This window comes from Macrotis lagotis, chromosome 5 (assembly GCF_037893015.1).
Source record: "Macrotis lagotis isolate mMagLag1 chromosome 5, bilby.v1.9.chrom.fasta, whole genome shotgun sequence".
Taxonomy (NCBI): Eukaryota; Metazoa; Chordata; class Mammalia; order Peramelemorphia; family Peramelidae; genus Macrotis; species Macrotis lagotis.
The window spans coordinates 252,999,816-253,026,736 of record NC_133662.1 but is presented as its reverse complement, the minus strand read 5'-3'; the positions used below and the strand labels follow the sequence as shown (position 1 = coordinate 253,026,736).

The 26,921-nt window shown below is 46.2% G+C and overlaps 2 protein-coding genes across 22 annotated transcripts in view; one reads left to right on the top strand and one right to left on the bottom strand.

The window, feature by feature from the left end:
• The window catches only part of LAT2 (linker for activation of T cells family member 2), a 58,386-nt gene extending 42,454 nt beyond the window's left edge, over nt 1–15,932 (top strand). For 4 of the 19 annotated variants that reach the window (XM_074189400.1, XM_074189392.1, XM_074189401.1 and 1 more), the window contains 4 exons: nt 791–846; nt 2,913–2,972; nt 3,403–3,474; nt 4,784–11,165. In XM_074189400.1, coding sequence (XP_074045501.1) covers nt 791–846; nt 2,913–2,972; nt 3,403–3,474; nt 4,784–4,851 — 256 coding nt within the window. In that variant the 3' untranslated portion in view covers nt 4,852–11,165. Of the gene's footprint in view, nt 1–790; nt 847–2,912; nt 2,973–3,402; nt 3,475–4,783; nt 11,166–11,690 lie in introns of those variants that run through there. The other 15 variants (XR_012468850.1, XM_074189389.1, XM_074189387.1 and 12 more) reach the window with 15 other exon arrangements.
• On the bottom strand, nt 220–26,215 carry RFC2 (replication factor C subunit 2). Of its 3 annotated transcripts, none has more exons than XM_074189379.1 (12): nt 26,075–26,214; nt 25,022–25,091; nt 23,500–23,541; nt 22,935–23,041; nt 21,743–21,844; nt 21,148–21,248; nt 12,483–12,640; nt 12,295–12,360; nt 10,446–10,526; nt 10,082–10,195; nt 5,761–5,867; nt 220–478 (listed from the first exon to the last, which is right to left on the bottom strand). In XM_074189379.1, exons 1-12 carry the CDS (start codon nt 26,149–26,151, stop codon nt 472–474), a joined length of 1,032 nt encoding a protein of 343 aa, XP_074045480.1. In that variant the 5' UTR covers nt 26,152–26,214; the 3' UTR covers nt 220–471. The 3 variants fall into 3 exon arrangements, with proteins under 3 accessions (XP_074045480.1, XP_074045479.1, XP_074045481.1); XM_074189378.1 differs by lacking the exon at nt 220–478 and adding an exon at nt 2,649–4,155 and having other exon boundaries at nt 26,075–26,215; XM_074189380.1 differs by lacking the exons at nt 220–478; nt 5,761–5,867 and adding an exon at nt 9,148–9,493 and having other exon boundaries at nt 26,075–26,210.
• Nucleotides 26,216–26,921: the final 706 nt, after the last annotated feature.

Sequence of the window (26,921 nt, the reverse complement as noted above, 5' to 3'; positions counted from 1 at the left end):
AAAAGAAGAGGAAAAAAAACTCAGCAAAACCAAGTGATGCATGGAAACATTTGACATTATCTCTAATGTTCCATACATGTGCACTGCCCCCCATCCTACTCCCCCCCAAATTCCTCATGACTTCACTCCACCCACCCCCAGTCTCTCTTCTTGGGGTCAATCTTATTCTTCATAATTTCACAATATTCTTTTATTATTATTATTATGTGGTTATCCTTTCCATTTACATGGTGATAGTCATTGTGTATACTGTTTCCCCTGGCTCTCCTCCTTTCATGGACATCTGTCCATCTTTCCATTCTTCTCTATCTTCATCTTTCTTCCCTTCTTGGGTTCCTTCCATCTCTGACATCTGATGATTTTATAAACTTAATTGGGGGTGAAAGCTGGGGAGGGCAGGAGGTTGTTGTCCAAGGTAGCTTGCTGAGCCCATGTCCCCTAGTAGTAAGCCAGGGGAGAGTAGCCCTGTTTTCATGAACTGTGGTTCAAAATTGAAAAAAATAAATAAAATTAAAAGTTGTCCTTTGAGCTGATGGAAATTATTGACATCATATACGCTATGGGAGGGAGGAGGAGGTGGGAGGCAAGATAAACAACCTCAAACAGCAATGGCAGGAAAACAAAAACAGCTCTTTGGGGTGAGGGGGGCAGGGAGGTCCAGAAAGGTTGACCTTGATCTCCTGGCAGCCTCACATCTTAACAGGAATGGACAACTCCAAGGAGAATCACTCATGGAGAGCAGCATCTTTTACATGAGTTTCATGTTTTGTTTGGTTTTTTCCTTCTCCAGAGATCCCATTATGACAGATTATTACAACTTTGGGCAGTTCCAGAAGCAAAACAAAGGTAGGAACAATTCCAGAAGCGGGCAGGTAGGGGAATCATGGCCCTAGAGACTTTAAGTTAGACCCTGAAAGATATTGAGATGTCAAAAGGCAAAGGAAATAGGGAAAGACATTCCAGGCAGGAAGGTGGGGACATCTAGCTGTGGGTGTGGATGAGATCAGCCTTGCTAGAACCGGATTAATCAAGGAATTAATCAACAAACCCCTTTTTAAGCACCCACCGCAAAATGGCTATTCTGGAGATGGGGGTACAAATCATCAGACTAACTTCTTAGATGAGGGAGACGATGACACATGGGAAAATATAGACGATATAAATATGAAGGTAATGAGACCAGTATTTCCAAAACAGAGCAATTTCTATTTCTGTAGTGCCTAAGGTTTACAAAGTGATTTTCTCATGGCTACCTTGTGAATAGTGCAATCTAGCAGATAGTGCAACCTAGCAGCATTTATTATACTGCATACTAAGAATTGGGGACATAAAGAGAAAAGCAAACAAATCCCTGCCTTCAAAAAATTTGCCCTCTAATGCAGAAAGACTGCACTCTAGGCATGGATATATTTGGAATCTCTCTCTCTCTCTCTCTCTCTCTCTGGTTTTTTCAAGGCAATAGGTTAAGTGAGTTGCCCAAGATCACACAGCTAGGTACTTATTAAGTGTCTGAGGTTGGACTTGAACTCAGGTCCTCCTGACTCCAGGGCTGGTGCTCTAACCACTATGTCTATATTTGGGATATCTCTAAAAGAAATTCACTGTTGTAAAAAGTTTATTTTTTGCTTATTTTTTTTAGTTTTGTTTTTTCCAAGGCAATGGGATTAAGTGGCTTGCCCAAGGCCACACAGCTAGGTCATTTTTAAGTGTCTGAGGCTGGATTTGAACTCAGGTCCTCCTGACTCCAGGGCTGGTGCTCCATCCACTGTGCCACCTAACTGCCCCAAAGTTTATTTTTTTTTAAAAAAAGAATATTGATTTGGTGACTGTGAAGAGGAGGGATTGGAGATGTGGAATCTGGAAACAGGAGGTTAACAGAATAGGTCAGGAGAAAGATGGTGAGGGTCTGAAAAAAGAGTGATGGCTGTGGAAGGCGAGGGTGGGGGTGGGGTGGAAGCTTTGGAGATGGTGGCACAAGAGTGAGGAACAGGAAGGAGTCAAGGACTCAAGTCATGCTCTCAGCTGAAATAGGTAGTTCGAAGGAGGGATGCTCTATGGTGGTAGAGGGAAATGTAATGAATTTGGGGCAGCTGGGGGCACAATACACCAATCCTATAAGAGCTGAGTTCAAATCCTGCCTCTTACCCTTACTAGCTGTGTAATCCTGGACAAGTCATTTAACCCCATTGCTTCCAAATTAAAAAAAATTCTAATGAATTTCATTTTGGATGTGCCCATTGGCCTTCCAGGTGAAGATGTCTTCCAGGCAACAGCCTTCTCCAATACTTGCACACAACTGCCAAGTCCTCCCTCATTTTCCTCAAGGCTAAGCACCCCTGGATTCTTCAACTCATCCTTTTGAAACCTAGTTTGTCTAAGCCTATGTCCCATATGACTCAGCTTCCAGACTTCCTTGGACTAGTCACTCCCTTCTGAGCATGCTCCAGTTTTTGAATTTATCTTTGCAGTGTTCTGCCTCCAGGACATCATCTCCCACCTCTGGGCTTTTACAATGGCTGTGTCCTGGAATGCACTTTCCTCACCCCTGCCTCTGAGAATCCCTGATTTCTTTGAAGGCTCTTCTGCAGGAAGCTCTCCTGATCTTGCCTTCCCAAAATTACTTGTTTTCTTTTTGTTTATATTTCGATTTTACGATAGAAGAGGAAATCTTTGAAGGCAGGGGTATTTCATATCTATGTTTGTATCCCTAGGACCTAATATAGCAACTGATTTGGAAAAATCCAATGAGGACATAGAGGACAGAGAGAAAGAGAGAGCAATGGGTTGTGAAATCAGGAAAGGCACCTGAGGGCTTTGAGGGAGGGAAACGGAACCTGAGAGAAAAAGAGAAGGCAGCAACAATGCACAAAAGCATCCAATTATCACTGTCTTTCCTCTGCCCTCTCTTGTAGATGATGATGATGATACGGTTTCCTATGAAAATATCTTGATCTGCAAGCCCATGGAAGAAGGTAAAGGCAGAAGCCATTGGCAAGGATGATAGTTTGAAATCCAGTTGGATTTCCAGTTGGGTGCAAAGCTTGGCTATTTTGGTTTCTGGAGTAGGAATGCCAGTAAGAACGATTTTCCTCTTCTAACCATCTTTAAGGTTGACTCCAAAGTTTTATTTGTGAGGTTGGTGGACAAGGATTGTCCTTCAGGCTTTTTCAAGGGTCTAGAGCAGGTAGGGCCAGGAAATTGAAACGTGAGCAGCCTTTGCTCCCTGCCCTCCAACAGAATCATCCCCCTGCTTGAATTAGGTCCTTCAAATTCACCCTCGATTGGATGAGTCCCTGCAAATTTACCTGAGCTGGTCCTCTGAGAAAGGGAGCCTGGGAGTCAGGGAAGTAAAACTCAGGGAAGGAGTGCACCATGGTAACCCACCTCCTCTTTATTCTTCAGTTCTGGAGGAATCTACAGAATATCAGAACTCGACATCCATCGAGCAGTGGAGACAGTCGCGAAAGGAGGAAAGTATGTGCCCTCGACCAGGTGTTTGGGGAACAAAGGGTGCTTAGTGCTGGGAACTCTTCCACCCCGGGGTGTGACCTATTCTGGTGGTGCAGTGGATAGTGTACCAGTTCTGAAGTCAGGAGGATCCAAGTTCAAATGTGACCTCAGACACTTACTAGCTGTGTGACCCATGACAAGTCACTTAACTTTGTCTCCGTTTTCTCATCTGTCAAGTGAGCTGGAGAAGGAAATGGCCAACCACTTCAGTATCTTTGCCAAGAAAACCCTCATTGGAGCCAGGAAGAGTCAGACATGGTTAATCAGGACTTCAAACTGTCTGTATCTTCACTTGGTTCCCATTTTCAGCTAAATCCTTTCAACTGATTGAGTTGTTGAAGACCAGCAACAAAGAGTTAATTTCTGATGATGGTGTGATCTGTGGGGGAAAGGGCAGTCCCCTAAATGTTCACCAGGGACTCTGCCAGCCCTAAAATTGCCTACTTTCTAATCAAGATACAGAAGTTTATGCAAAAGAATTCTGGAGGGGGAGAAAGGAACTAGTGGCTAGAGGAGATAAAGACCTCCTCTAGGAAGTGGCACCCAAGTAGCAGAGGACATTGGCCGTCAGCTGCCTCCTCTCTTCTTTACCGTCTCCCACCAATATAATTCAGTTTGATCCAGATGTCTACTATGTACGAGGCTCTGAGGAGGCACACAGACAAAGACAAAGTCAAACCTGCCCTCAAGGATCATCCAGTCTAATAAGGAGGAATATAGACTATATATGGAGGTGATCAGGAAAGCAGGTCTTATGGGGGATGGATGAAATGGAATTTTTACAAGACTAATGTAAAAGTTGTCAAAGCATTCTCTACCATGTAGAAAGTTTGTGGGGTGGAAGATTATTTTTATCCTACAAGTACAAAAAGGGCCAGGAGATACCCTCTTTGGCTTTTTGCCCATCTTGGGAACCAGACTCTCCAGTGACATCCCTGAAAGGACCCAGCTGATCTCATCCCAAGGCTATGATTATTGTTCAGTTGTTTTAGTCATGGTTGACTCTTCATGATCCCATTTGGGGTTTTCTTAGCAAAGATACTGGAGTGGTTTCCCATTGACTTCTTCAGCTCATTTGACAGATGAGGAAACTGAGGCACATAGGGTAAAGTGACTGACTCAGGATCATATAGTTTGAGTCTGAGGTTAGATTCGAACTCAGGAAGAGTTCCTGATACTCTTATCTACTGCTCCCCATCTCAAGACTAGATGGGATTATCACCCAGAGTAGGGAACCCAAGATCTCCAACCTGGACCTCACCCTCTCCTACAGGAAGCCCAGAAGACGACACTTCCAGTGAACCAGACTATGTGAATGGAGAAGTGGGCCTCATGCAGTGAAAAGGTAAAGGGAGGACTGACAGGCAACAATCATTGCTCACATTTCCTATCCCTCTTGTGTGGCAGATTTTGGGGGGATGCAAGGGATAATTGTGATGTCTTGGTGTGTGACCCCCAACATGGGGACTCCCTCTGCCTGCCCCAGTTATACTGTTTACCCAAGTGTAATCCAAGGCCATTCCATTCTACTGGTCCTGCTTTCTTTACTCCATAGGTGTAAATAGTTCTGCAAAGGGGTTGTGGAAACGGTATGTATCTTGAGGGCTAGATAGCCCAGATATTGTTCCTATATCTTTCCATATTTCTTTGTATTCTTCACATTGGTCATGTCTTGGCTGTATGATTTTGAACTAGTCACTTACTTCCTCCCAATAGGGCAGAGGGAGTTTCCCCAGTGGGCATTTTCTATTCCAATGATATCAGAGGTTTGGACCAGAAAAATCCTCATACTATCATTTGTTTGACCAATTCCCACCATCTTAGGGTTTTTGTTTTTTTTTTTTAATGGCAAATGATGCTGCTGGGATGGTTCTTGCCTACCTAGGTTTCATTCTTATCTGTTTATCTCCTTAGTGCATCATAGACTGTTCTGAGAATTCCTGGCAGTTAATGCTTTTGTTTCTTCAATGAGTGGACTTGTCTTTTCCTCTTGGTTGAAGGTAGCTGGATAAGCCATGACTTGCTCAACTCACTCATGGAAGACCCTATCAACCCACTACATTCTGACACCTCTCAGAGGATGGTTTTTCCTAAAAAACTTGACCTCAGGCCTCTACCCTTCCCTTCCTTTCTCTTTTTCTGAAGTGGTTCCAGTTGGTCAAAGTGAACCCAACCCTTGACCCCTGAGATTGGTTATATGGCAGCACCAAGAGACTTGGCTTCTGGTGTGGAATAGGACTCACAGCTCACCTATCCAGGAAACTTGACCTTGACTGACTGGGGAGACTCCTCCAGGTGAAGGAAGGCCCATGAACTCCTTGATGTCTCCCATCTAGAGTCAAAGGACTGCTTGCTACCTGTTAGAAAGAAGCTGTATTCATAGAGTGGCCTGGTGGAAGGAGTCAAAGGGCCTGGGTTCAAATTCCACCCCTGTTGCTTATCTGTGTGCCTCGGTTTTCTCATCCGTAAAATGGATGATTTTCAGTCCTCCAAGATCCTTTCTAGCCCAGAATTTATTTGATGATAATCCCTCCCTAAGAGAACCAGAAGGCAGACCCTTCTTTGGCTCTTGGGGTCTGGGTCCAGAGGGTGGAGCTTTTTCTTGATAATATTTATGTAGGTGGGACTGTATTTTAATTGTAATGATACAGAGGATTTCCCTCTTCTAAAGCATTGTTTATATAATTGCTAATATATTATGATGGAAGTATCGGTTCTCTTTCTGCCCCCATTGGTCGGCTGGCTCTTCCATCAAGCTGCCTTGCCACTTACTAGAAGCCAAATCCTGGCCTGGCAACTCACTATCTACCCAGGGGACTTTTGGCATTTGGGCAACATTTATTGAGGTAGTCCTAAGTGTGAGGCACCATGCAGGTCCTGGGGTACTGTGGTCTTTTGGCAGGGCGGGCAGTCACAAATGTCAAAGACCCTTCACCTCTGCGGTCCAGGGAAAAGGCTGGTGCCAGAGCCCAGGACTTCTGACTGCTGGCCCACTGCACTCTCCACCATTCCCTCCATGGCTCTTGTGTGGAATGGATGGCACATACCATGCTCCCTTGGGTTGATGATGACAAGTGAGGAGTCCCCCAGACTCTGGAGGGACTGAGAAATGAAACCAGAAAAGGCATCCTTTGACTGTCTTTGTTTGGCAGAAGGGGGTCGGGGGCAGTGAGAGGGCATGCTGTGGTGGGGGAGGCCCCTTCTCAAGCTGGGCTTGCAGTGAAGCTAGCCAGACAGAAAGAGTCAAAGGGTCAGCACAGGATGTGGGCCACTGGACAAACCTCAGGAGTGTAAAGTGGCAGAGGCTTCTTAATGGAGGTCAGCAGTCTGATCCACTCCTTCTACAGCAAAGGAAACAGACCCAGTGGAACGAAGAGTTTGAATGGGAACAGCTGCAGCCAGGGACAAAAGATGCTACACCTTTACGTACCCGCTCCCTAAATTCTTAGAATAAATGGTTGGGTGTTGAGCAATAACTTCCTTTGTCCTGCAGGGTACAGTCGGGCCTCTACCCTGTTTATAGACTTGTTAATCCAACCAGATTTTGGAGGTGTGGGAACCTTCCCTCCTCTGACAGAGATCACCACCCCTCCAAGCCCCAGCCTACAGTCCGACTAAAACAACTCATGACTCAGTGGCCAACCCTCTGGGGATGATCTTCCTTGAATATGGCCGGCCAGATCCTCAGACTGTGGACCCCACTGTCCATGGTCCTGCTCCTACACGAAGCTTTTCCAGAGATTAGGCTCCCCTCCTATAGCCCTCAGGAACTGGGGTTTCCTCCATCCCCAACGGGGAAGCTTTGGGAGACTTTAGGGGCCAGGCTTGTGAGGAGAAACTTGTTCATGTGTCAAACAACTCACAAACCAGAGCCATATCAGGGCTTACCCAGATAACAAAAGCTCCCCTGCTCTCCCAGGAGTCACATTCTAAGGGAAAGGGAAAGGATGAACACACAAGGATACACACACACACACACACACACACGTGTGTGTCTATAAATGTACAGACATACATAAAAAATCACATCCATATATGATAGGCAGTGGATAAAAATATTCCCATTTTACAGATAAGTAAACTGAGACTCAAAAGATTAAATGATTCCCCCTTGGGTCACAAAGCTAATACAAGTGATCCAATGTCCTTTGCCATCCCCTACATGATACCTAGGCTGAAATGCCAGGTCTCCAGGTCCGGGACTCCCCTTCCTAACCTGAGAACATGGTACTGTTGTCTGGCCTGATGTTTTTTAGTTCAAATCTTGTTTCTCACAACTTTGCAGCCTCCACCTTCCTGTCTTGTGGGAAAGGTGGATGAAACTGCTCCCTCACCCCAGGGCTGCCTCCAAGATGCTCAGAGGGGATTTGCCCCTCAGACACTTCCGGACTCTAGGATCCTTTGCCAGGTGACCAACTCTTCAAGGAGAGACTGGATGACTACTTGTCATGGATGTCATGGGGAGACCCCTTTTGTGCAGGGCTCCTTCAGGCTCTGACCTCCTACCCCTCCGAGATGCATAAGTAGAGGTGCCCAATGGTCTTCCGGCCCCCCTTTCCAGGCTAGGCCTGAACTTTCTCAGGTGGGGAGGGCTGCCCCAGAGGACCTATGTGGAGTAAGAGAGAGCCACGAGAGAGGCTAAGAGGTTAAGAGGAGATGCTCCCACACCTGTGCAATTTTCGGCCATGCTTGTGACCTGGGTGTGAATGTGCCCCAGCATCCTTCCTCCACAGTCACTCAGCAGCCCCAAGTCGCTAAGAGCAGAGTGATGAGCAATCTGACCTTTCTTCACACTCAATGAGACTGAAGCCCAAGATTTTCCACTGTGATGTAATTGCTCTTAGGTTATCAAAACCTCAGAAAACATCAGTGACGAAGGGGAGCTCTGAGAACCAGGCCAACCTTCCTTTGACAGAGAAGGGCAGGGACTGATCCAGGGTCTCCCAGAGGGGTGGGGAGGACTCCACCATCCTGTCCTTGCTTCTGAACTCAATTCAAGACATTTCTTAGGCCCTTAGGAGGCACAAATGCTTCGGATTTTACCCTAACAGAGCTCAATCTCCTAATTCCCAGGGGGCTCTGGCCTTTCCCAGGGTTGGGGAGTGGGCCAGCAGGCACTCCACTGAAGGCGGGAACCTCTATCTGACTGGGGAGGACAACCATTTCAGGCCAGTGCCCTCCAGGAAGGGTCCAAAAGGAGCTGGACTGGCATTAAGACCTGGGTCACAGGGCAGCTAGGTGGCACAGTGAATAGAGCACCAGCCCTGGAGTCAGGAGTACCTGGGTTCAAATCCGGCCTCAGACACTTATTAATTACCTAGCTGTGTGGCCTTGGGCAAGCCACTTAACCCCATTGCCTTGCAAAAAGAAAAAAAAAACCTTAAAAAAGACGGGTCAGGGGCAATGCTCCATCCCTAAGGTGCTGGGTGGCCCTGGCCAGGTGAGAAGCCATCTGGATGCCCTCTCTGGAGCCCCCTCAAGCTTCCGTCTTGCCAGGGTCTGTCAACTGGCTTGGTACCACTAGCCCCTCTAAGGACGGCGGGAAGGAGGAAGGCCACCAGTCACGGGCCTAGCTTGTGGACCAGGGTGCGAGGGAGGGAGGTCTCTATTTAAGGAAATTAAATTCTAATGACAAAATACTCCCAATTCTGATATTTTATTCAACATCCCAACACAAGCATGGGGAGGCCATGCTGCTGGTCTTCAGGGCTGTTGAGTTCAAGGTCAATGCCTCTTTGGGGCAAACGCTGTGTATTTGTTTCAGGAGGAGGCCAAAATTATAACAGTAACAAGAATCCCTCAGTGCCATGGGGGTAAAATCCCAACCAAGACAGGGAGGACACAGCCCTGCCTGGATTCCCAGCTCTGCTCTCTAGCTGGCTGTGGGCGCCACTGTCTTGTGGCAGAGTGTGGCGAGGAGGCCCGCCATCTGCAGCAGGGAGTTCACCCCATCTGCGATCTTCATATGCGTGTAGCCAATCTCCTGAAAGATCAAGCCCATTCACATCTGGTCAGCAGTCAGAGGGGACACAAGCAACTCAAGGCAGCCCTGAGGTTAGGGAGCTGAGACCTCCTCTTGAGCATGGAGACCTAGCCTGGCCAAGCTCAGTCCAGTCCCCAAACTGATCCTGGCAGGTCAATGGAAGCCCAGGCCAATGTGGCGAGGGACCCAACCAGAAGAGGAGGGAAGCCCACCCCCCATCCCCAAGCTCAGAGCTCCAGTCTGGGCCGGGTCACACAAAATTTGGTCAAGCTCAAACTCACAAATGGGTTGCAAAACTAAGGTCCTAAAAAGGAAGTCAAACCACAGAATAATTCTGGTTGTCTCTGTTTTATGTATTCCCCCCGTGCTCCTCAACTCTGCTCTGCCCAAAGAACCACCCCTTCCAGTAAAGAATGAAAAAGTGGGAAAGTTCAGCAAAAATAACCAAGATGTTGCCCAAGTTTCACAACCCCCCCGACTTCAGAATGATGCCCCTGAGATGGGGGGGGGGGGGGATGGAGGTGAGGGCTTCCTATTCTCAGGCCCCTTTAGCATCTCTCTGCTGGGCTTGGCTAGATTCTCACTGACCTTGATAAACTCTAGCTTCAGATACTCGGGCATCTGGAAGGTTTTACACACACGGAAAATGTTGCCAATGACGTCTTCTGGAGAATAGCCAAGTCGCCAAAGGTGGGCAAGGATCTGGACAAAGAGACACAGGCCACTGGGGGCTTCCCAAAGCTCCAGGAAGTGCCTGAGCCTCTCACAGCAGCAGGCAGGGGACGTCAGCCAACAAGACAAGGAAGGCTATGCATCCCTAACTCCCTGGAGCCAAGGCCAGAGGGGCTCTGATCAGCCCCTGAATCCCTCCTCAGCCCCAGCCCCAGCCCCAGCCCCAGCCCGAATGTTTCCGGGAAGAGGGAGCCCAGGGGAAGCTGGGCAGGGGCCGAACCTTGTAGGCCTCATCGATGTTGGCGCTCACACAGTGCTGCAGCATCTCCTTTACCAGGAGGGGGTGGGGCTCGTCACACACCTGCAGAGGGGGGCATCAGATGCAGCCAAGGATTTCTGACACAAGTGGGAAAGAGCTTATCAAACATACCTGGGCATTTCTTGACTGTGAGGAGCTCACAGGCCCTTGACCCCAGATCTAGAGCTGAAAAGACCGAGTGCTACCCCCCATTTTACAGAGGAAGAAACTGAGGCTCAGTGAGGTTCACTACCTTGCCCAACAGGAAGGGGCCAGCCTTGGGACCTTGTGGGGGAGGGGTCATTAACATCCCCATCTTGGAGACTGGAAAACTGAGGCTCTACCTGACCTGCCCAGGTGGTGCAAGAAAAAATGAAAGAACAGGAATCACCTCGGCTCATACAGACACAGTGCAGATAGTTTGTACGCTGTTTTATGTCTGTCTTCTCACTTGGTCCCCACAACCACTCTGGATGTAGGGGGGTGTTACTATTCCTACTTTACAGGTGAAGAAACTGAGGCAAACAGCAGTATCTGTGCCAAGATTTGAACCCAGGGGGGCAGCTAGGTGGTGCAGTGGATAGTCAGGAGGACCTGAGTTCAAATCCAGCCTCAGACACTTAATAATCACTGAGCTGTATGGCTTTGGACAAGTCACTTAACCCCAATGGCTCTCAAAAAAAAAATTGGACCCAGAGCCACTGCCTACAGAGAAAGTGCTGGGCTTCACACTGGACCACCCCACTGCTGAGTCCTCAGTACAAGAAAACCAAGAGATGCCAAGGAGACCACAGGTCCTGCCACCTTCATAAGACTGGCACCTAGGTCAGAGAGGGTGGCAAGAAACATTGAGGACTCAAAGGTGGTTGCACCCAGCCAGAGGGAGGGCTCCTGGGGAATCATGGGAATGAGAAGAGCTGAGCCCAGGAAAGCCCATGGAATGAGCAGACACCAACCAAGGAGACCCAGGTCCAGCAGAACCGAGCCACTATGCTGCCAGGACCCTCCTCATACCTTCCTCACCCTACCCTCTCCATGCAGAATGAGGACAGAGCTCCAGGCCTTGTCTCCCCCTCCTGATTGTTCCTGCCCCATTGCTTCACCTTCCTATGCTACAGTTTCCTCATCTGTCATATGACAGGGACAGACATAATCTAGCCTCAGGTCCTTTCCAACTCTGCTCTCAAAGCCTAAGGCCAAGGACTAACCCAACTTCATTTCCCCTAGGCCCTGGAAGAACAGCCGACCCTCGGGCTCTAATCAGCTCTCACCTCGCCTCCTTTGCTCCCACCCACCTCAGGTGCAAACACCAGGGAGGGGCCTGTGGACAGGTCACAGACAGGTGTCCCAGATGCAGCCCCAGGCCCAACAAACTCCTCTGCTCCCTCCCAACTTCCCAGAGGTTGCGCCTCAGTCTGACCAGGAGTGGCCACCAGTGCCTCAGGCCTTCTGCCCCCATGGACAGGATTCAGATCAGGACTCAGATCTGGCCCACAAACTATAAACGTGTTTTTAAAATACATTTTGAAATACAATAAAACTTTAAAATGTAAAACATATTCTTAGTTGGGGCCATGTCCGGAGGAAACTAGAGAGAAGGCACCTGGGGGGGGGGGGGGGCTTGGCAAAAGTTTTCTCAGCTTCCCATATATGTGAAAGTCCAAGGTGGGAAGGAGAAGAGAATGGGTAGAAATAGGGTAAATGCACTTTCATCATTCCAGAAGGGAAACATCATTGTGCCACTGGAAGCTCCCAGAGGACATCTTCTGTGAAGGGCCCCGAGAGACGTGAGCTGGCAGGTGATACCTCCCACTAGATTGGGCTTTCGTACCTTGAATACATTTTCACTGTTGATGAAGCCAAATCCAGAATAGGTGGACTGTAAGTTGTTCAGTGCCTAAAAGGGAAGGAAGGAAACCCTGATGAGAGGTCAGTTGAGATCTCCAAGGACTCTTCTCAAATTCAGGGCTGATACAGCCTTCTCTCCAGGCCCCCTCCCCCAGTCAGGCCATCATGTACCTGCCGCATGTCCCCCTGGGCAGTGAAAATGATGGCTTCCAGTCCGTCATCCGTGTATTCCACTTTCTCCTTCTCGATGACCGTCATCAACCTGGCCAGCACCTGGGCATCAGTCAGCTTCGTGTACCGAAGGACAGCACAGCGGGACTGAATCGGTTCTGAGAGGGACAGGAGGGGGATGAGGTGTAAGTGAGGGACTGAGGCTCTGCCCCCTTCCTTCCCCTGCAAGGTCCAGCAGCCCCAATGACCAAGGAATGAATGAATGAATGAATAAATGAATGAATGGGCCAACAAAGGCACATCACAAACACTGACCAATACATGGCAGGAAAGGCCTGCCCCCCAAGATAAGCCTGGCTTCCCAAAGAAGAGAAAGAAATCAAACTCAAACATCTAAAAATGATGACCCCTTAGCTGACTCGGGTTAAAATCAAGGCAGGCCACAGCTTGTAATTTTGCTCTTGATCCCCATGAGGGTCTCAGCAATTCTCTCTTATGACTCCAGGCTCACCCTCCCCAGTAGGGGTCCCTCCCTAAAACCTTGCCTTGCAGAGCAGTTACTGCTGTTGGAGGACCTGCGGGGTTCCGAGTCCTGACGTCTCCAGCTCCACCATGGGGGTCTCCCTCTACCTGCGCTACTCTGTCTGCTCCGCTAATCACATGGGGAAGAAGGCAAGAAGGATCCTCCCAAAGGTCCCCAGACAACTTGCCCAGGGTCACATAGTGAGTGTTAGAGGTGGGATTTGAACCCAGGCTTTCCTGGCACTGGCTTGGTGTATGTCCTTCTTCCCTGATGTGGAGGATGAAGGATTAAGTGTCTCTGGTCATGGCGGGTAGTTACCACTGCCCCCAGCCCTTTCCAGCCCCCTCCTGTGGATCCTCCCTCTCCCCTTCGCCCTCCCCCTGCAGGTTCCTTTGAGGTACCATCCAAAAGGCACCTACTGCAGGAAACCCTTCCCAGGGCTCTAGCTCCTAGTGCCTTCACCGCCAAGATAGCCTTCCATCTCCGTGTGTGTGTGTGTGTGTGTGTGTGTGTGATAGAACATTTTATTGTTTTCAGTCACCTATTAAGAAGGAAAAATAAAACCCCAGCTACCAGCCTTCTGGTCAAACAAAATGAATTCCTGCCTTGTCCATGTCCAAAAATGGAAGAGGGGGCAGGGGAAGGAAAGGGAAAAGAGAAGAAGCACCTAGGAGGGTCAGGCCCTGTGCTAAGTACTTCATAAGAATTAGCTCATCTGATCCTCACAACCACCCTGTTAAGATGCTGTTATCACCCCTATTTTACAAATGAGGAAACTGAGGCGAACAGGGTGAAATGACTCACCCAGGGTCACAATTTAGTGATTATCTGAGCTAAATTATCACTCCTGCCTCCAGGCCCAGGCTCTGTGCACTGTGGCATCCCCTGGCAGCCTTCTTGGAATCCAGCAGCTCTGTCAGGAGGTGGGCAGCACAGCTAGTCACTCATTGCCTGGACACTGTTGCTACTGCCTAGTTCTACTCCTTTCACTTTGGCTCACTCAAGTCTTCCCAGGTTTTTCTTAGGTTTTTTTTTTGTGTAAGGCAAATGGGGTTAAGTGGCTTTCCCAAGGCCACACAGCTAGGTAATTATTAAGTGTCTGAGGCCGGATCAGGCACTCCTGACTCCAGGGTCGGTGCTTTATCCACTGCGCCAACTAGCCACCCCCTCAGGTTTTTCTAAAGCCATTCCCTTCATCGTGTCTTAAGAGCACAATGGCATCCCATCGCAATCATTCACCCCAAATTGACCACATTGACCCATGGATGGGCATCCCTTCCATTTCCATTTCTTTGCCTCCACAAAGAGCTGCTATGAATAGTTTTTATAGGTATGTACTTTCCCCCTCACTGGGGCACTGCCCTAGTAGTGGTATTGCTGGGTCAAAGGGTACGTGTGGCCAGTCTTATAATCCTTTGGGCATTGTTCTAAATTGTTCTCCAAATGGTTCACAATTTTACCAACACTCTCCACTGTCATATTCCCTTTCTGTCATATCAACCAATCTGATGGGTAATTTTAAGGGAAGGTTTTTTTTTTTAGGTTTTTTGCAAGGCAAACGGGGTTAAGTGGCTTGCCCAAGGCCACACTGCTAGGTAATTATTAAGTGTCTGAGACCGAATTTGAACCCAGGTACTCCTGACTCCAGGGCCAGTGCTTTATCCACTGTGCCACCTAGCCACCCCTGGAAGTTGTGTTTCAACATACATTTTTCTTATTAGTGATTCAGAGCATTTTTTCCTATGTTCTTTATTTTTTGACCCTTTATCAACTGGAGATTGACTTTTTTCTTTTATCTAAATCTAAATCTATTCCTTATATATCTTAGAAATGAGACCTCAGAGAAATTTACTGCAAAGACTTTTTTCTTTCAATCATCGGAATCTCTTCTCATTATAGCTAAACTCATTTTGTTTGTAGAATTTTTTTTTTAATTTTACGTATTTATTTTTACTATAGAAAATTATCTACCTGGCCTCCTGTGAATCTCTATTATCTCCTATTTGGTTACGAACTCTTCCCCTATCCCTAGATCTGACAGGTAACTTCTTTCATGATCTTCTAATCTGTTTATGATCATACCCTCAATGTCTAAATTATGAACCATTTAACTAGATCCCCTTCCTTTTTTTTCATTATTTCCTTTGATTCTACCTCATATAAATTTTATTTTTTTCCTAGTTCCATAAAGTAATTCTTTGGTAGTTTGATGACTAGGACATTGCATATATAAATTAGGGCATTTTGTCATTTTTTTGATACATCAGCTTGGCCTATGCATGAACAATTACTATTTATCTAATTATTTATCTATATTGTGAAAAAGAAGTTTTATCACTGAATTCATATAGCTCCTGTGTGTAGTTTGGCAGATAGATTCCCAAGTATTTTATGCTTTCTATAGTTATTTTAAATAGAATTTCTCTAATTCTCCCTGTTGGATGCTAATGATTTATGTGATTTGATTTTTTATCCAGCAACTCTGATGAGGTTATTATTTCAATTATATTTTTAGATGTTTTTCTAGAGCTCTTTAACTAAATCCTCACACCATCTGCAGAAAGGGGTCATTTTGATTTTTCCTTTTCTATGCTTATTCTCTCAATTTCTTTTTATAATTATAGCTAGAATTTCTAGTACTAATATTTTCACATATAAGTCCTAATAAAGTAATAATAATGGAACAGAGTGATAACAGTCATCCTTGATTTATCCCTGCTCTTACTGGAAAGGTCTATAGTTACTCACATTACAGATAATATTGCTCTTGGTTGTAGATAGATATGACCTGTCATATTAGGGAAGGATCCATTTATTCTTTTTTCTTTTTTTAAAAAAAATATTTATTTTTTTATTAAGGATTTTATTTATTTTGAGTTTTAAAAAATATAAATATTTTATTTGTTTTCCAATTAAACACAATAGTTTCTACCTATCATTTTTGATGTTTTGAATTTTACAATAGGATTCATTTATTCTTACGCTTTCTAGTGCTTTTAAATTTCTAGAAAACAAGGTGTTAAATCATATCAAATTTTTTTTCTCCATCTATTTGATATAATCATATAATTTTGTATTCTTGCTATCAATGGTCAGTTATGTTTATAGCTTTCCTGAAATAATGAACTGTTGCAGCTAGGTGATACAGTGGATAGAAAGTCAGACTATATAGAGTCAGGAAGATAAATTTTCCTGAGTTACCTGGGGAAGTCACATTGTTTCCCTCACTTTCCTCATCTGTCAAATGAACTGCTGAAGGAATGGCAAACTACTACAGTATCTCTACCAAGAAAACCCCAAATGGGGTTACAAAGAGTTGGACGTAAATGAAAAGGACTGAACAACAGCAATAAAGAATCAATCTGGCTTTTCAGCTATCAATCCAACCTGGCCATAGAGTATATAATCTTTGACATAGTGCTATAGTTTTCTTGCTAATATTTTATTTAAAATATTTGCATTGATATTTATTAAGTAAAGTAGTCTATAATGATCTTTGATTCTCCCTGGTTTAGGACTAAGACTGCATTTGCACTACAGAAGAATCTGTGATAGAAAAGGAAAGTAAGGCAGTATTACAGGCAATCTAAATTTGGGAAATCAATTTCCAAAGACTTCAAAAAAGGACAGAAAATATCCCATGGACGAAAATTCTAGAGGGGAAGGGAGCACAAGAAGGATGGGAAACTTTCTTTTTTTTTTTTTAGTTTTTTTTGCAAGGCAAACGGGATTAAGTGGCTTGCCCAAGGCCACACAGCTAGGTAATTATTAAGTGTCTGAGACCGGATTTGAACCCAGGTACTCCTGACTCCAGGGCCAATGCTTTATCCACTATGCCACCTAGCCGCCCCGGAAACTTTCAAGAATGAAATTATTAATTGAAAACAAAAAACTCCAATGAGGAAGAAAAAAGGGACGTCTGAAGATGTCAACTGTTCACACTGACCTGGCGTGTGTTTTTAAGTCAGGGATGGAAATCTGAAGCACGGAAAGCTGATGGAAGAGCACAAGATAAGAAAGACTGCAAAAAATTTATACAGGTATCGAGCTTGGGATAATCTGGACTGAGCGAAAAATGCTATGAAGAACAAAAAGGGCTTTTGATGACTGCCAGGAGAAAGGGAGAATGGATGAAGGTAATAGAGGAAGAAAGGACAACTTGATTCTTATTTTGTATGTTTTCTTTGTCACAAATGAGCTCTAAGAAAGGACAGAACAAAAACAGCTCATAGGGAGCTGGTCTGAGGAAAAAGTAAGCAACCATCCAGTTGCCTGCCCTTCATGAGTCCAAGGGATCAGGTCCAGACAATCAACATTCTAGAGGAATGGAAAAAGTAGTGGGTATATTCAAAAGAGGTTAAAGAATGGAGAAGGATCTGTTTGTCCAAACATTTGTAGCAGCAATTTTTGCTACAGCTAAAAATTGGGGAAAGGGAAGGGTGCCCATTAACTGGGGGAGAGCAGTATTTGAATGAGCTGAAATACTATTGCCCTAAAGAAATGATAAAAGAAATCTGGGGGGGGGGGGGGAATGGCTAGGAGGTGCAGCGGATAGAGCACCAGCCCTGGAGTCAGGAGTACCTGAGTTCAAATCCAGCCTCAGATACTTAATAATGACCTAGCTGTGGGGCCCTGGGCAAGTCACTTAACCCCATTGCCTTGCAAAAACCTAAAACCTATATGAACTGTTGCAGAATGAAGGGTATAGAACCAGAACACATAAAATAATGTGAAATAAAACATGTCCAAAGAAATAAAAACACTTATCAATGTAGCAACTCATCACAACTCCAATAGACAGATAATGAAGGCTGTCCACTTCCCGACAGGGGGGTGATGATCAAAAGAAATAAATGAGTCACACATTTTTGGAGACAGCCAAGAGGTGTGGGCTTTTTTTTTTTTGGCAAGGCAAATGGGGTTAAATGGCTTGCCCAAGGCCACACAGATAGGTAATCTGAGATTGCATTTGAACCCAAGTACTCCTGACTCCAAGGCCAGTGCTTTATCCACTACACCACCTAGCCGCCCCAAGAGGTGTGTTTTTGAGGCTACTCTAAACCCACTAGAAGGGGGACTGAGTTGTATGGAGGGAAGAGATTTTCCCATCCAAAAGTTCCCCATATTAATGTAATCACAGGTTCAGTCTCTATCACCACCTATGTAAGAGTTTATATTTATTAAGTTTATAATTAAAATTAAATTATAATTTTTAAAAAGGATTTTTTTTAAAAAAGAAAAAAGAAGAGGGAATAATAACCAAGCCAATGTTGGTGCTCTTGGAAGAAAACAGAGAATTCCAGGTGTATGGCAGATGTTATTCTGGTATATATAAAAAAAGAATGGAATCTGCAAACACTAAACCAGAGTTTGGTTTTGATTCCTTGAAAACTTTTAGGCTGCATTAATCAAGGACTGATTTGTAAGAAATGAGAAAAGATTGGAGCTGTCACCGAGAACTAAGGAGGAGCCAAGCCAGAGCCACCTCATTCTCTTTCCAACAAGGTTCCTTGACTTGTAGAGCTGACCCCATGTTAGGCATAGATGGAGTCTCTCATGCCATCCTTGTGTACAGGACGAAGAGAGACAGGCTAGATGGCAGGATGGTTCGATGACAATGGCTTGGTGGGGGACAAGAGCAAGCTGGCTTCAAGTGGCAGATATGAAGAAGGGGGATAGGACTAGCTCTGCTCAGCCCAAGGGGTAGCACAAAACCAAGAGAGGCAGATTTCAGCTGAATTTTAGGAAAACTTAACAAGCAGATCCCTGTGCCAGTGAACAGTGGTGAATTCTCCTTCACTTAAAATCTCCAAGCATATGGGTCAGAATAGATGGCCTCTGGAACCTCCACTTCTTCAACAACATTTTCACTCATCGCACCAGCCCAGTTGCTCCTCTTATCTCCCAGAACAACCATGGTCTAAACTACTGACCCAGATTCAGATTTTCTGTCTGCTGAATCTGTGGCACAAATGCAACTACAATCATCTTTCCCTCCCCAAACTCCCAATTCTGGGCCCATAAATCAAATCAATCAAACGTTGTCACAACCACTAGAGTGAGTTTATCAATCTACTTCCCTTTGACTCTTGTCACCGTCACTCCAACTTTCCAAACCAAAATATCATTCTCTGGCCATTGGGCCCCTCTTGGTGTAATTGGAGCTATGAGAAGCTTGTCAAGTGAACATGAGAACTGTATGATTAAAAATTCTAATTTTCTATTGAAATATTCTGAAAGTAGTCATATTAAGTTTTTTTAAATTGTAGCTTGCAGAGAAAATTGTGAGAAGGGTCAAAGTGGGAAAAGGGGGGTATTCTAGTTCATCTGAAAAGCTTTCAAGAGAACACTGAAAAATTATTTCTGTTGATCAAAACCAAATCATTGAGGACATAAAATCCTTTTGATTTTGAGTTAAAAAAAAAATCAGGAACAGTGAACCAGTGAAAAGGAGCTCTCCACATTAATTTCCAACCCATCGAGTTACATGGTGGGTCCTATAACACATCCCAATCTTCCTAAACTGGTTCTCAAAGGATCATTCCTTTCATGACAATCTTACTCCATGGATTAGGATTCTCCATCCTGTTCTCAAACAGAGTCAAAGCCAGAAACCAGTTAAAACAGAATTTCTGGGCATCTCTTTAAAAATATTATTCCAAGACTGGCATGGGACATCATCAAGTGTCAATAATTTATCTGACAGTTTTGGGCTAAATATTTAACTGTTGGAGATGAAATCGTTTTCTTTTTTTGTTTTTTTTGCAAGGTAATGAGATTAAGTGTGTCCAAGGTCACACAGTTAGGGTAATTATTAAGTATCTTAATTGAATTCAGGTCCTCCTGACTCTGGAGCCAGTGCTCTATCCACTGTACCAACTAGCTGCTCCAACCAAATCATTCTTTATGAAAAAATTCACCTCTTTATATGCTTGAGAAATTCTAGAATGTACTTTTTTGTATTAAATGGGGGTAAGAGAAGGTTTCTTGAAAGTTGAGAGGAACAGGAAGTCCTTCCCTATTAAAATGAGAGTTATTTGATCAACCCAGTTTCTGTTTTGAGTGTACTCTTCCTTGATAAAGCACTTTACTTCAGGCCTTCTTAGTCACTCAATCATTAATAAACATTTCTTAAGTCCCAAAGACTATGTTCAGCACTGAGGTATAAACAGAGGCAAAAGATAGTTCCTGCCTTCAGGGAGCTTACAATTTAATGTGGACTCCGTGCACATGCAGACAGTGATATGTGTGTGCATGTGTGTGGGTATGTACGAGACACACCATCCATAGGATAAAGAAGAAATAATTAACAGAGGGAAGGTTCCTGAAGGAGATTTTAGTTGGGATTTAAAGGAAGCCAGGGAGGTCAGATGTTAGTGCAGAGGAAAGGTGGATTCCAGGCCCAGGGGGCAGTCTGCTGGACAACAAGAAGACCCAGGTCACTGAAACTAAGAATAGTTGGGGCATCCTAAATCTTCTGTTAGGAGCCTGGATGGGCAGAGCAGTCCTGCTTACACCCATTTCCAACACAGGACCCTCACAGCAACAACTGGAGAATGAAGAAGATGGATTTTTGTTTCCTGGAGAAGCTCCAGTTCCCTGAGATAAGCCCTTCCTCTCTGGGCAGTTCAGGAGCAGAGGGGTCAAACACTGGCCCCAAAGCTGCAGGAACCAGACAGATGCTTTCATTCTCTGCTGCCTGGTGTAGATTCTCCTAGGGGGACTTGCTCTGATTTCTGCTTGGCTAACAAGGTGGATAAATGGGTTTCTTTGCTAAAAGAAATTGTCATTGGGGCACATTTTTAAAAAATAAATGAGAATGAAAGCCACAAAAACAATAACAATAATAAAAATGTAAGCTCCCTGAGAACAGGGAGTAGCTTTGATTTTGTGTTTGTAGTTCCAGTGCCCAGCATAGTGTTAGCCAGATAGTAAGCAGTTAATGCCAGGCCTAGAATCAGAAGACCTGGATTCAAATCCAGCCTCAGATACTTCCTAGTCATGTGACCACAAGCAAGTCCTTTCATTCCTGGGCCTCAGTTTCCTCCACTGTCAATGGCGGGGGTGGAGGAACTCTGGACCGATCAGCCCCTTCTAAGCTCTCTATTCTTAGCCCAAGGGAGATCCAGAACCCAACCTTACCTATGATTTTATCTGAGGCGTTACATGCAAGGGCAAATCGAGTGGTTTTGGAATAGATTTCCATTGTTCTCCTCAGGGCTTGCTGGGCTCCATCAGTCATGCTAGGAGGAGAAAATGCTCGAGTGGGTCATTCAGCACCAGATAAGAGGGGCAATGCCTCTGCTGTCCCAAAGCTGAGAGGCCACATGACCCTGACTTGGGAGAAGAAGAACCTGAGGTCTGAGACCCCCTGAGATCAACTTCCTCTGGGATCTTCAGCAAAGGCAGAATCCAGCTGGAGGAACCTGAGCAAGGCCCCCTGGGTCTCAGTTTCCTCATCTGTAAATTGCAGGGGTTGGCTAAGCTGTCTCCCCACTAGCACTGGATTTCTGTGTGGTCTAGGGGCCTGGAGAGGGAGAGGAATGAATTCACCTCTCTACACACTGAACCAAGGCTACATGAGAAGAGAAAGGGGTCTTGGTACCCCTCTGCCAAGAGACCAGTGAAGCCCCTGTCCCCTGTTTGTTGTCTACTGTGAGTAACTGAGAGAAATGCTCAATTTCCATTTGAGGGGAATGAAAATAAAGATACCTCTTTTCCCTGTCCCCAATCCTACCTGTCTGCTTCATCAAGGATGATGATCTTGTGCCGGCCTTTGGGGAGAGTAACCTTCTGTTGGGCAAACATCTTGATCTTATTCCTCACAACATCAATGCCCCTGAAATGACAAAGCCAAGTCACCCATCCTTCCCAAAGGCAAACAGATCAATAGTGAGCCCCAATCTCATCAGAAGCAGCCATGACTGACCTCGAGAACAGTTCACAAAGTGCTTCCTCCACTGAATCTCATGAGATTGGGCTGGTTTCCCACTTTCAGGAGCAAACTAAGGCTGGGCAGCAGTCAGGCTGATGCTTGTGACCCAGGGTCTCCGAAACCCATTTCCTCATCAAAATAATCCCCCTCCGTTTCCTGAGGTGGTCTGCCCAAACCCAATAAAGGAGTTCAAGGAAAGAATTTTGCATGGGCATTTTCTATAAAGGAACTGTTTTAATTTGTGATGCAAAATAACAAGGATTTGCCCACCTCAAATTCAAATCTGGAGGGAAAAAGCAGAAGCTGTTTTCAGTTAGTGGCCCAAGGGGATGGATACACTGGTGGTTCTTAACTTGAACTTGGTTTAAAAAGTCTCACCATTAATTTTAATATATATATAGTTGGTTTCCTCTGTAATCCTATGGGCTTAATGCATTTAGAAAGGACCTATGGGCTTTTGCAGACATTGCTAAGTGTCCAGGGCACAACGTTGGGGAAGACCCTTGTCCCAAGTGACCTCTGGGGTCCTTCAAAGAACATTGTAATACAGTATCAATAATATTGTTTGAAGAATGACTTTGCACAAATATGCTATCTATATCCAGAGAAAGAACTGATAAATGGAAACAGATAGTGTTTTTATCTGTACACACACACACACACACACACACACACACACACACACACACAAATAAAATGTACATGAGAACTTCGTTATATATTTGGAGGGAATAGCAAGTTGTACATGGTAGGTTTGCAGTTTCATTTGGAATCATCTTCATTGTACCTTGTATTAGAAATGTTTGATTTGTTCTGTGAATTGAAAATAAATGTGTAACACAAACAAAAAAGATAGTCTAGGTTCCATAGGTTCCCATTTTACAACTATTTACATTTATTAATTCCTTTGAAGTAAGAAGTACAGAAAGGTGGTGTTTTGAGTCTAAAGAACAAATTTAACACACCAGAGCCCTGCTGAGGGGCTGGGGCTCACCTGTCATTAGAGGCATTCAGTTCCAGAACAGCATCCTTCAGGGAGGGGCCCAGCAGGGCCCTTGCCAAGCACAGAATACTGGTTGTTTTACCAGTTCCTGGGGGACCCTAGAAACAGATTCTCCCATGAGTGCTTTAAGGCATCAGAAGGAACTCAGCCCCAATTCCAATCCTCCTGATGGTCATCCCAAAGATTGTTTAGGTGCCCACTGGACTTTCCAGGTCACCACCAAGTGAGAGTCTATCATATGGGCAGAAGGTCCTGCAGGGCATCCCTACCCTCACTTTCCAGAGGAAATAGGTTTAGGGAAGTGACCTGCCTCACCCCATCCTGCAACTCTTCCTAAGGAAGAACCCATGTGGATCTTTCTACCCTCTCAGAACTCTCCCTCCCTTATGACTTCCATCTAAGCTGTTTCAATCCTACTTTCTGTCAGAGTCTGGGTTCCCCCCAGTTGCCAGAGCTCCATGCAGTTACTTCCACAATGTTTTCCCACCAGAATGTATATCCCCTGAAGGCAGGCCCCCAGGTCTGAAACTTCAGAGGTCCAAGAGTAAGTACTTACAGAAATGATAATATTGGGCACATTCCCTTCTCTTGCAAAGACCTGTGGGTAAAAAACAGAATTAACCATTTAGGGTGCAGACTCTCAAGTCAGGGGCTGAGCCCATCCTGCCTACCTATCTACCCCAGAGATGCATCAGTGTTTCTGAGTGAATGAAGGCTTAGGAGAAGGGGAGATGCATTCCTAACCAAATAGGGGTAGAGGCAGTCACGGGTCAAAAAAGAGATCTCATTGATTATAGGAAACTCAAAAGCTTCTGCCCAGCCAATATCAATGCAGCCAAGATAAGGGAAGCAGGGGAATGAGAAAACAAATCCTACATAAGATAAATCAATACTTGTATATGTATAAAAAACCCCCCACTAAAATCATTCTTGAGAATCTATTAGTAAAATGCATTGTTGGGGAAGTTGTGAGCTGATCCAACCTTTCTGGAGAGCAAGTTGGAATTATGCCCAAAGGACAATAAAACTGCATCCCCTTTGATCCAGCAATACCACTACTGGGTCTGTATCCTGAAGAGATCATGAAAAAAGGGTAAAAATCTCACATGTACAAAAATATTCATAGCAGCTCTATTAGTAGTGGCAAAGAATTGGAAATAGAGGGGAGGCCCATCAATTGGGGAATGTTTGAACAAAATGCGGTATATGTATGTGAAGGAACAAACACTATCATTCTATAAGAAATCATGAAGGACAGGATTTCAGAAAAGCCTGGAAAGACTTGCTTGAATTGATGCTGAATGAGATGAGCAGAACCAGACCATCTATATCCTAACAACAAGATAGGGTGATGGTCAACCAATGATGGACTTGTTCATTTCAACGGGACAATAACCAAAGATAATTTTTAGACCTATGATGGAAGGAGGGAGGGAGAGAATTTGGAAGACAACATTTTAAAAAAAAATGAATGTTAAAGATTGTTTATACATGTCATTGAGGAAAAAATAAAGTATTAAATTTTTAAAACTATTCCTGGATTACCCAATTTTAATGATGCCTTTAAAGAGAATCTTTTATTTTTTTTTTGCAAGGCAATGGGGTTAAGTGGTTTGCCCAAGGCCACACAGCTAGATACTTATTAAGTATCTGAGACTGGATTTGAACCCAGGGACTCCTGACTCCAGGGCTGGTGCTCTATCCACTGCTCCACCTAGCCACCCCCTTTAAAGGGAATCTTAAGAGTTCAAAGAGACCACAGAGCTTTTCTGGTCCCATCTGTCAAACAGCAATCTCCCCCAAAGGAGCTAGGTGGGTTTGAATGCCCACGCATGAGGCAGACCCCCAGCATCCTGAGGTCAGAGAGTTGAGTTCTTTCTTAGACATCCAACTCAAGACTGTGGCTTTGTGATGTCCACCTAGGCTCCTAGTGAACTCTCTTGGAGGACTGACCTCTTATAGCAAGATGAGGACAGTGTGTCCAACACCTGAGGCCGCCTTCATCCAGCTGCCCCTGCCCACTCCAGGGCAAGGGCCTCTAGTGACCAACAGTAGAGACCCTCCTTCATGTGCCTCACCTCCAGGCGGCTTACAGTATCTTCATTCCCCACAATTTCATTCAGTTTCAGCGGCCTGTATTTTTCAACCCTGTCCAAAAATTAAAAAAAAAAAATTTAAATGATTGATGTTGTCACATTCCCATTGGTAGGTTCATGAGTCTGGAGCTGGGGCAGGGAACCTCTGGCCTACCTGGCAAACCAAAGGCGGCACTCGAAGTCCAATAAATCCCGTAGCTTTTTAGGGGTGGATTAAATGTGTGACCAAATAGAGACTGCAAATGATGTCATACATATCCAAATGGCTCTTGGCAGAAAAAAGGACCCCCCCCCCCCCAGTCAGAAGGCCCCTCAAGAGATCATCTGTCCCACTCATGCACTTTACAGATGAGGAAACGGAGGTCGGGGAGGCTCTATGCCTTGTCCAGGGGGAATTTGGTTGGGTTTTTTTTAAGATCTTTGCAAGGCAATGGGGTGAAGGGGCTTGCCCAAGGCCACACAGCTAGGTCATTACCAAGTGTCTGAGGCCGGATTTGAACCCAGGTCCTCCTGACTCCAGGGCTCTATCCCCCTAGCCGCCCCAGCCCACGGTGAATTTGAACTCGGGTCTGCTGACTGCGCGCCAGTGTCCTTACAAAGCTAGGCGTCGGCAGGGGGGCGTGCGGGGCATCTCTGGCCTCCGCAGCCCCCTCTTGGCGCCTCCTTCCTTTCCCGCGGTTTCTCCCTGTTCCCTCATTCCCACATCCTCGCACGCGGGCAAGGCGGGCACAGGCGGGCACAGGCGGGGTGTAGGCGCCGGCGCCCCCGCGGCCGAGGGGTGACGGCTTAGTCAACAACGCGCATCGGGGTGCGGGCCGGGCACAAGGCCCCGACGCGCCTGGCACCGGCGCCGGGCCCCGGGCGGCACCGCCGCTGCCTCGGGGTCCTCACCTGTCCGAAGCGCTCCCCGGCGCCGGGGCCCCCATTCCCCGGCCTCGCCCCCCCAGCCTGTCCTGGGCATGCCGGCCGCACCCGCACCCCGGGGCCCCCAGGCCCGCTTGTGTCCGGCGGGGGCGCCCCCCGGCCCGCGCTCACCAGGGCAGCTCGTAGTGGGGCGCGGGGGCCTTGGCGGGGGCCGGGCCCGGGGCCGAGCCCCGCTCCTCCGCCTCCATGCTCCGCCAGGCCCTTCCCGCCACCGGCGCGTGACGTCACCGACGGCGCCCCGCCCCCTCCGGACGCCGCAGCGAGCGCGCCCCGGGCGCGAGCCCCGTCCCCTTCCGCACGCCGCGCGCCTGCGCACTGGAGAAGGGAGGCGGGGAGGGAGGCAGGGAGGGAGAGGGGAGGAAGGAAAGGGGCGGGACGAGGGAGGAAGCCGGAAGGGGGGAGGGGAGGGGAGGGGCAAGAGGGAAATAAACACGGAGCCCTGAGGCCTGTGCGCGTGCGCGTGCGGGGGGGAGGGGGAGTGTCTGTGTGTGTGTGCGCGTGCATGAGTGTGTGGTGCGTGTTTGTGTGTGAGTGTGTCTGTGTGCGGTGTGTTTGTGTGTGCATGTGCACGTGTGTGCGCGCGTGTGCGTGGTGTGTGCCTGTATGCTTGTGTGTGGTGTGCCTGTGTGTGTGTGTATAGATAGACAAAGAGTGATAGCTACGGTGTGAGTGTGTGTGATGTGTGAATTTGTGTGTGTGCATTCATGTGTGTACTGTGTCTAGGATGGGTATGCATATGGGCGTATATGCATAATGTGTATATTTGTGAGGCGTGTCTGTGTGTCTTTGTATGATATGTGTATGATGTGTGAGATGTGTGTATTGTGTGGTGCCTATGTGTGTGTGTGTAGGTGCATCTGTCTGAGTACATGTAGTATGTGTATGTGTGTGATGTGTGGGGTGTGCTTGGTGTGTGCATGTGTGTGATGGGGGCGTGTGTGTGTGTGTGTGTGTGTGT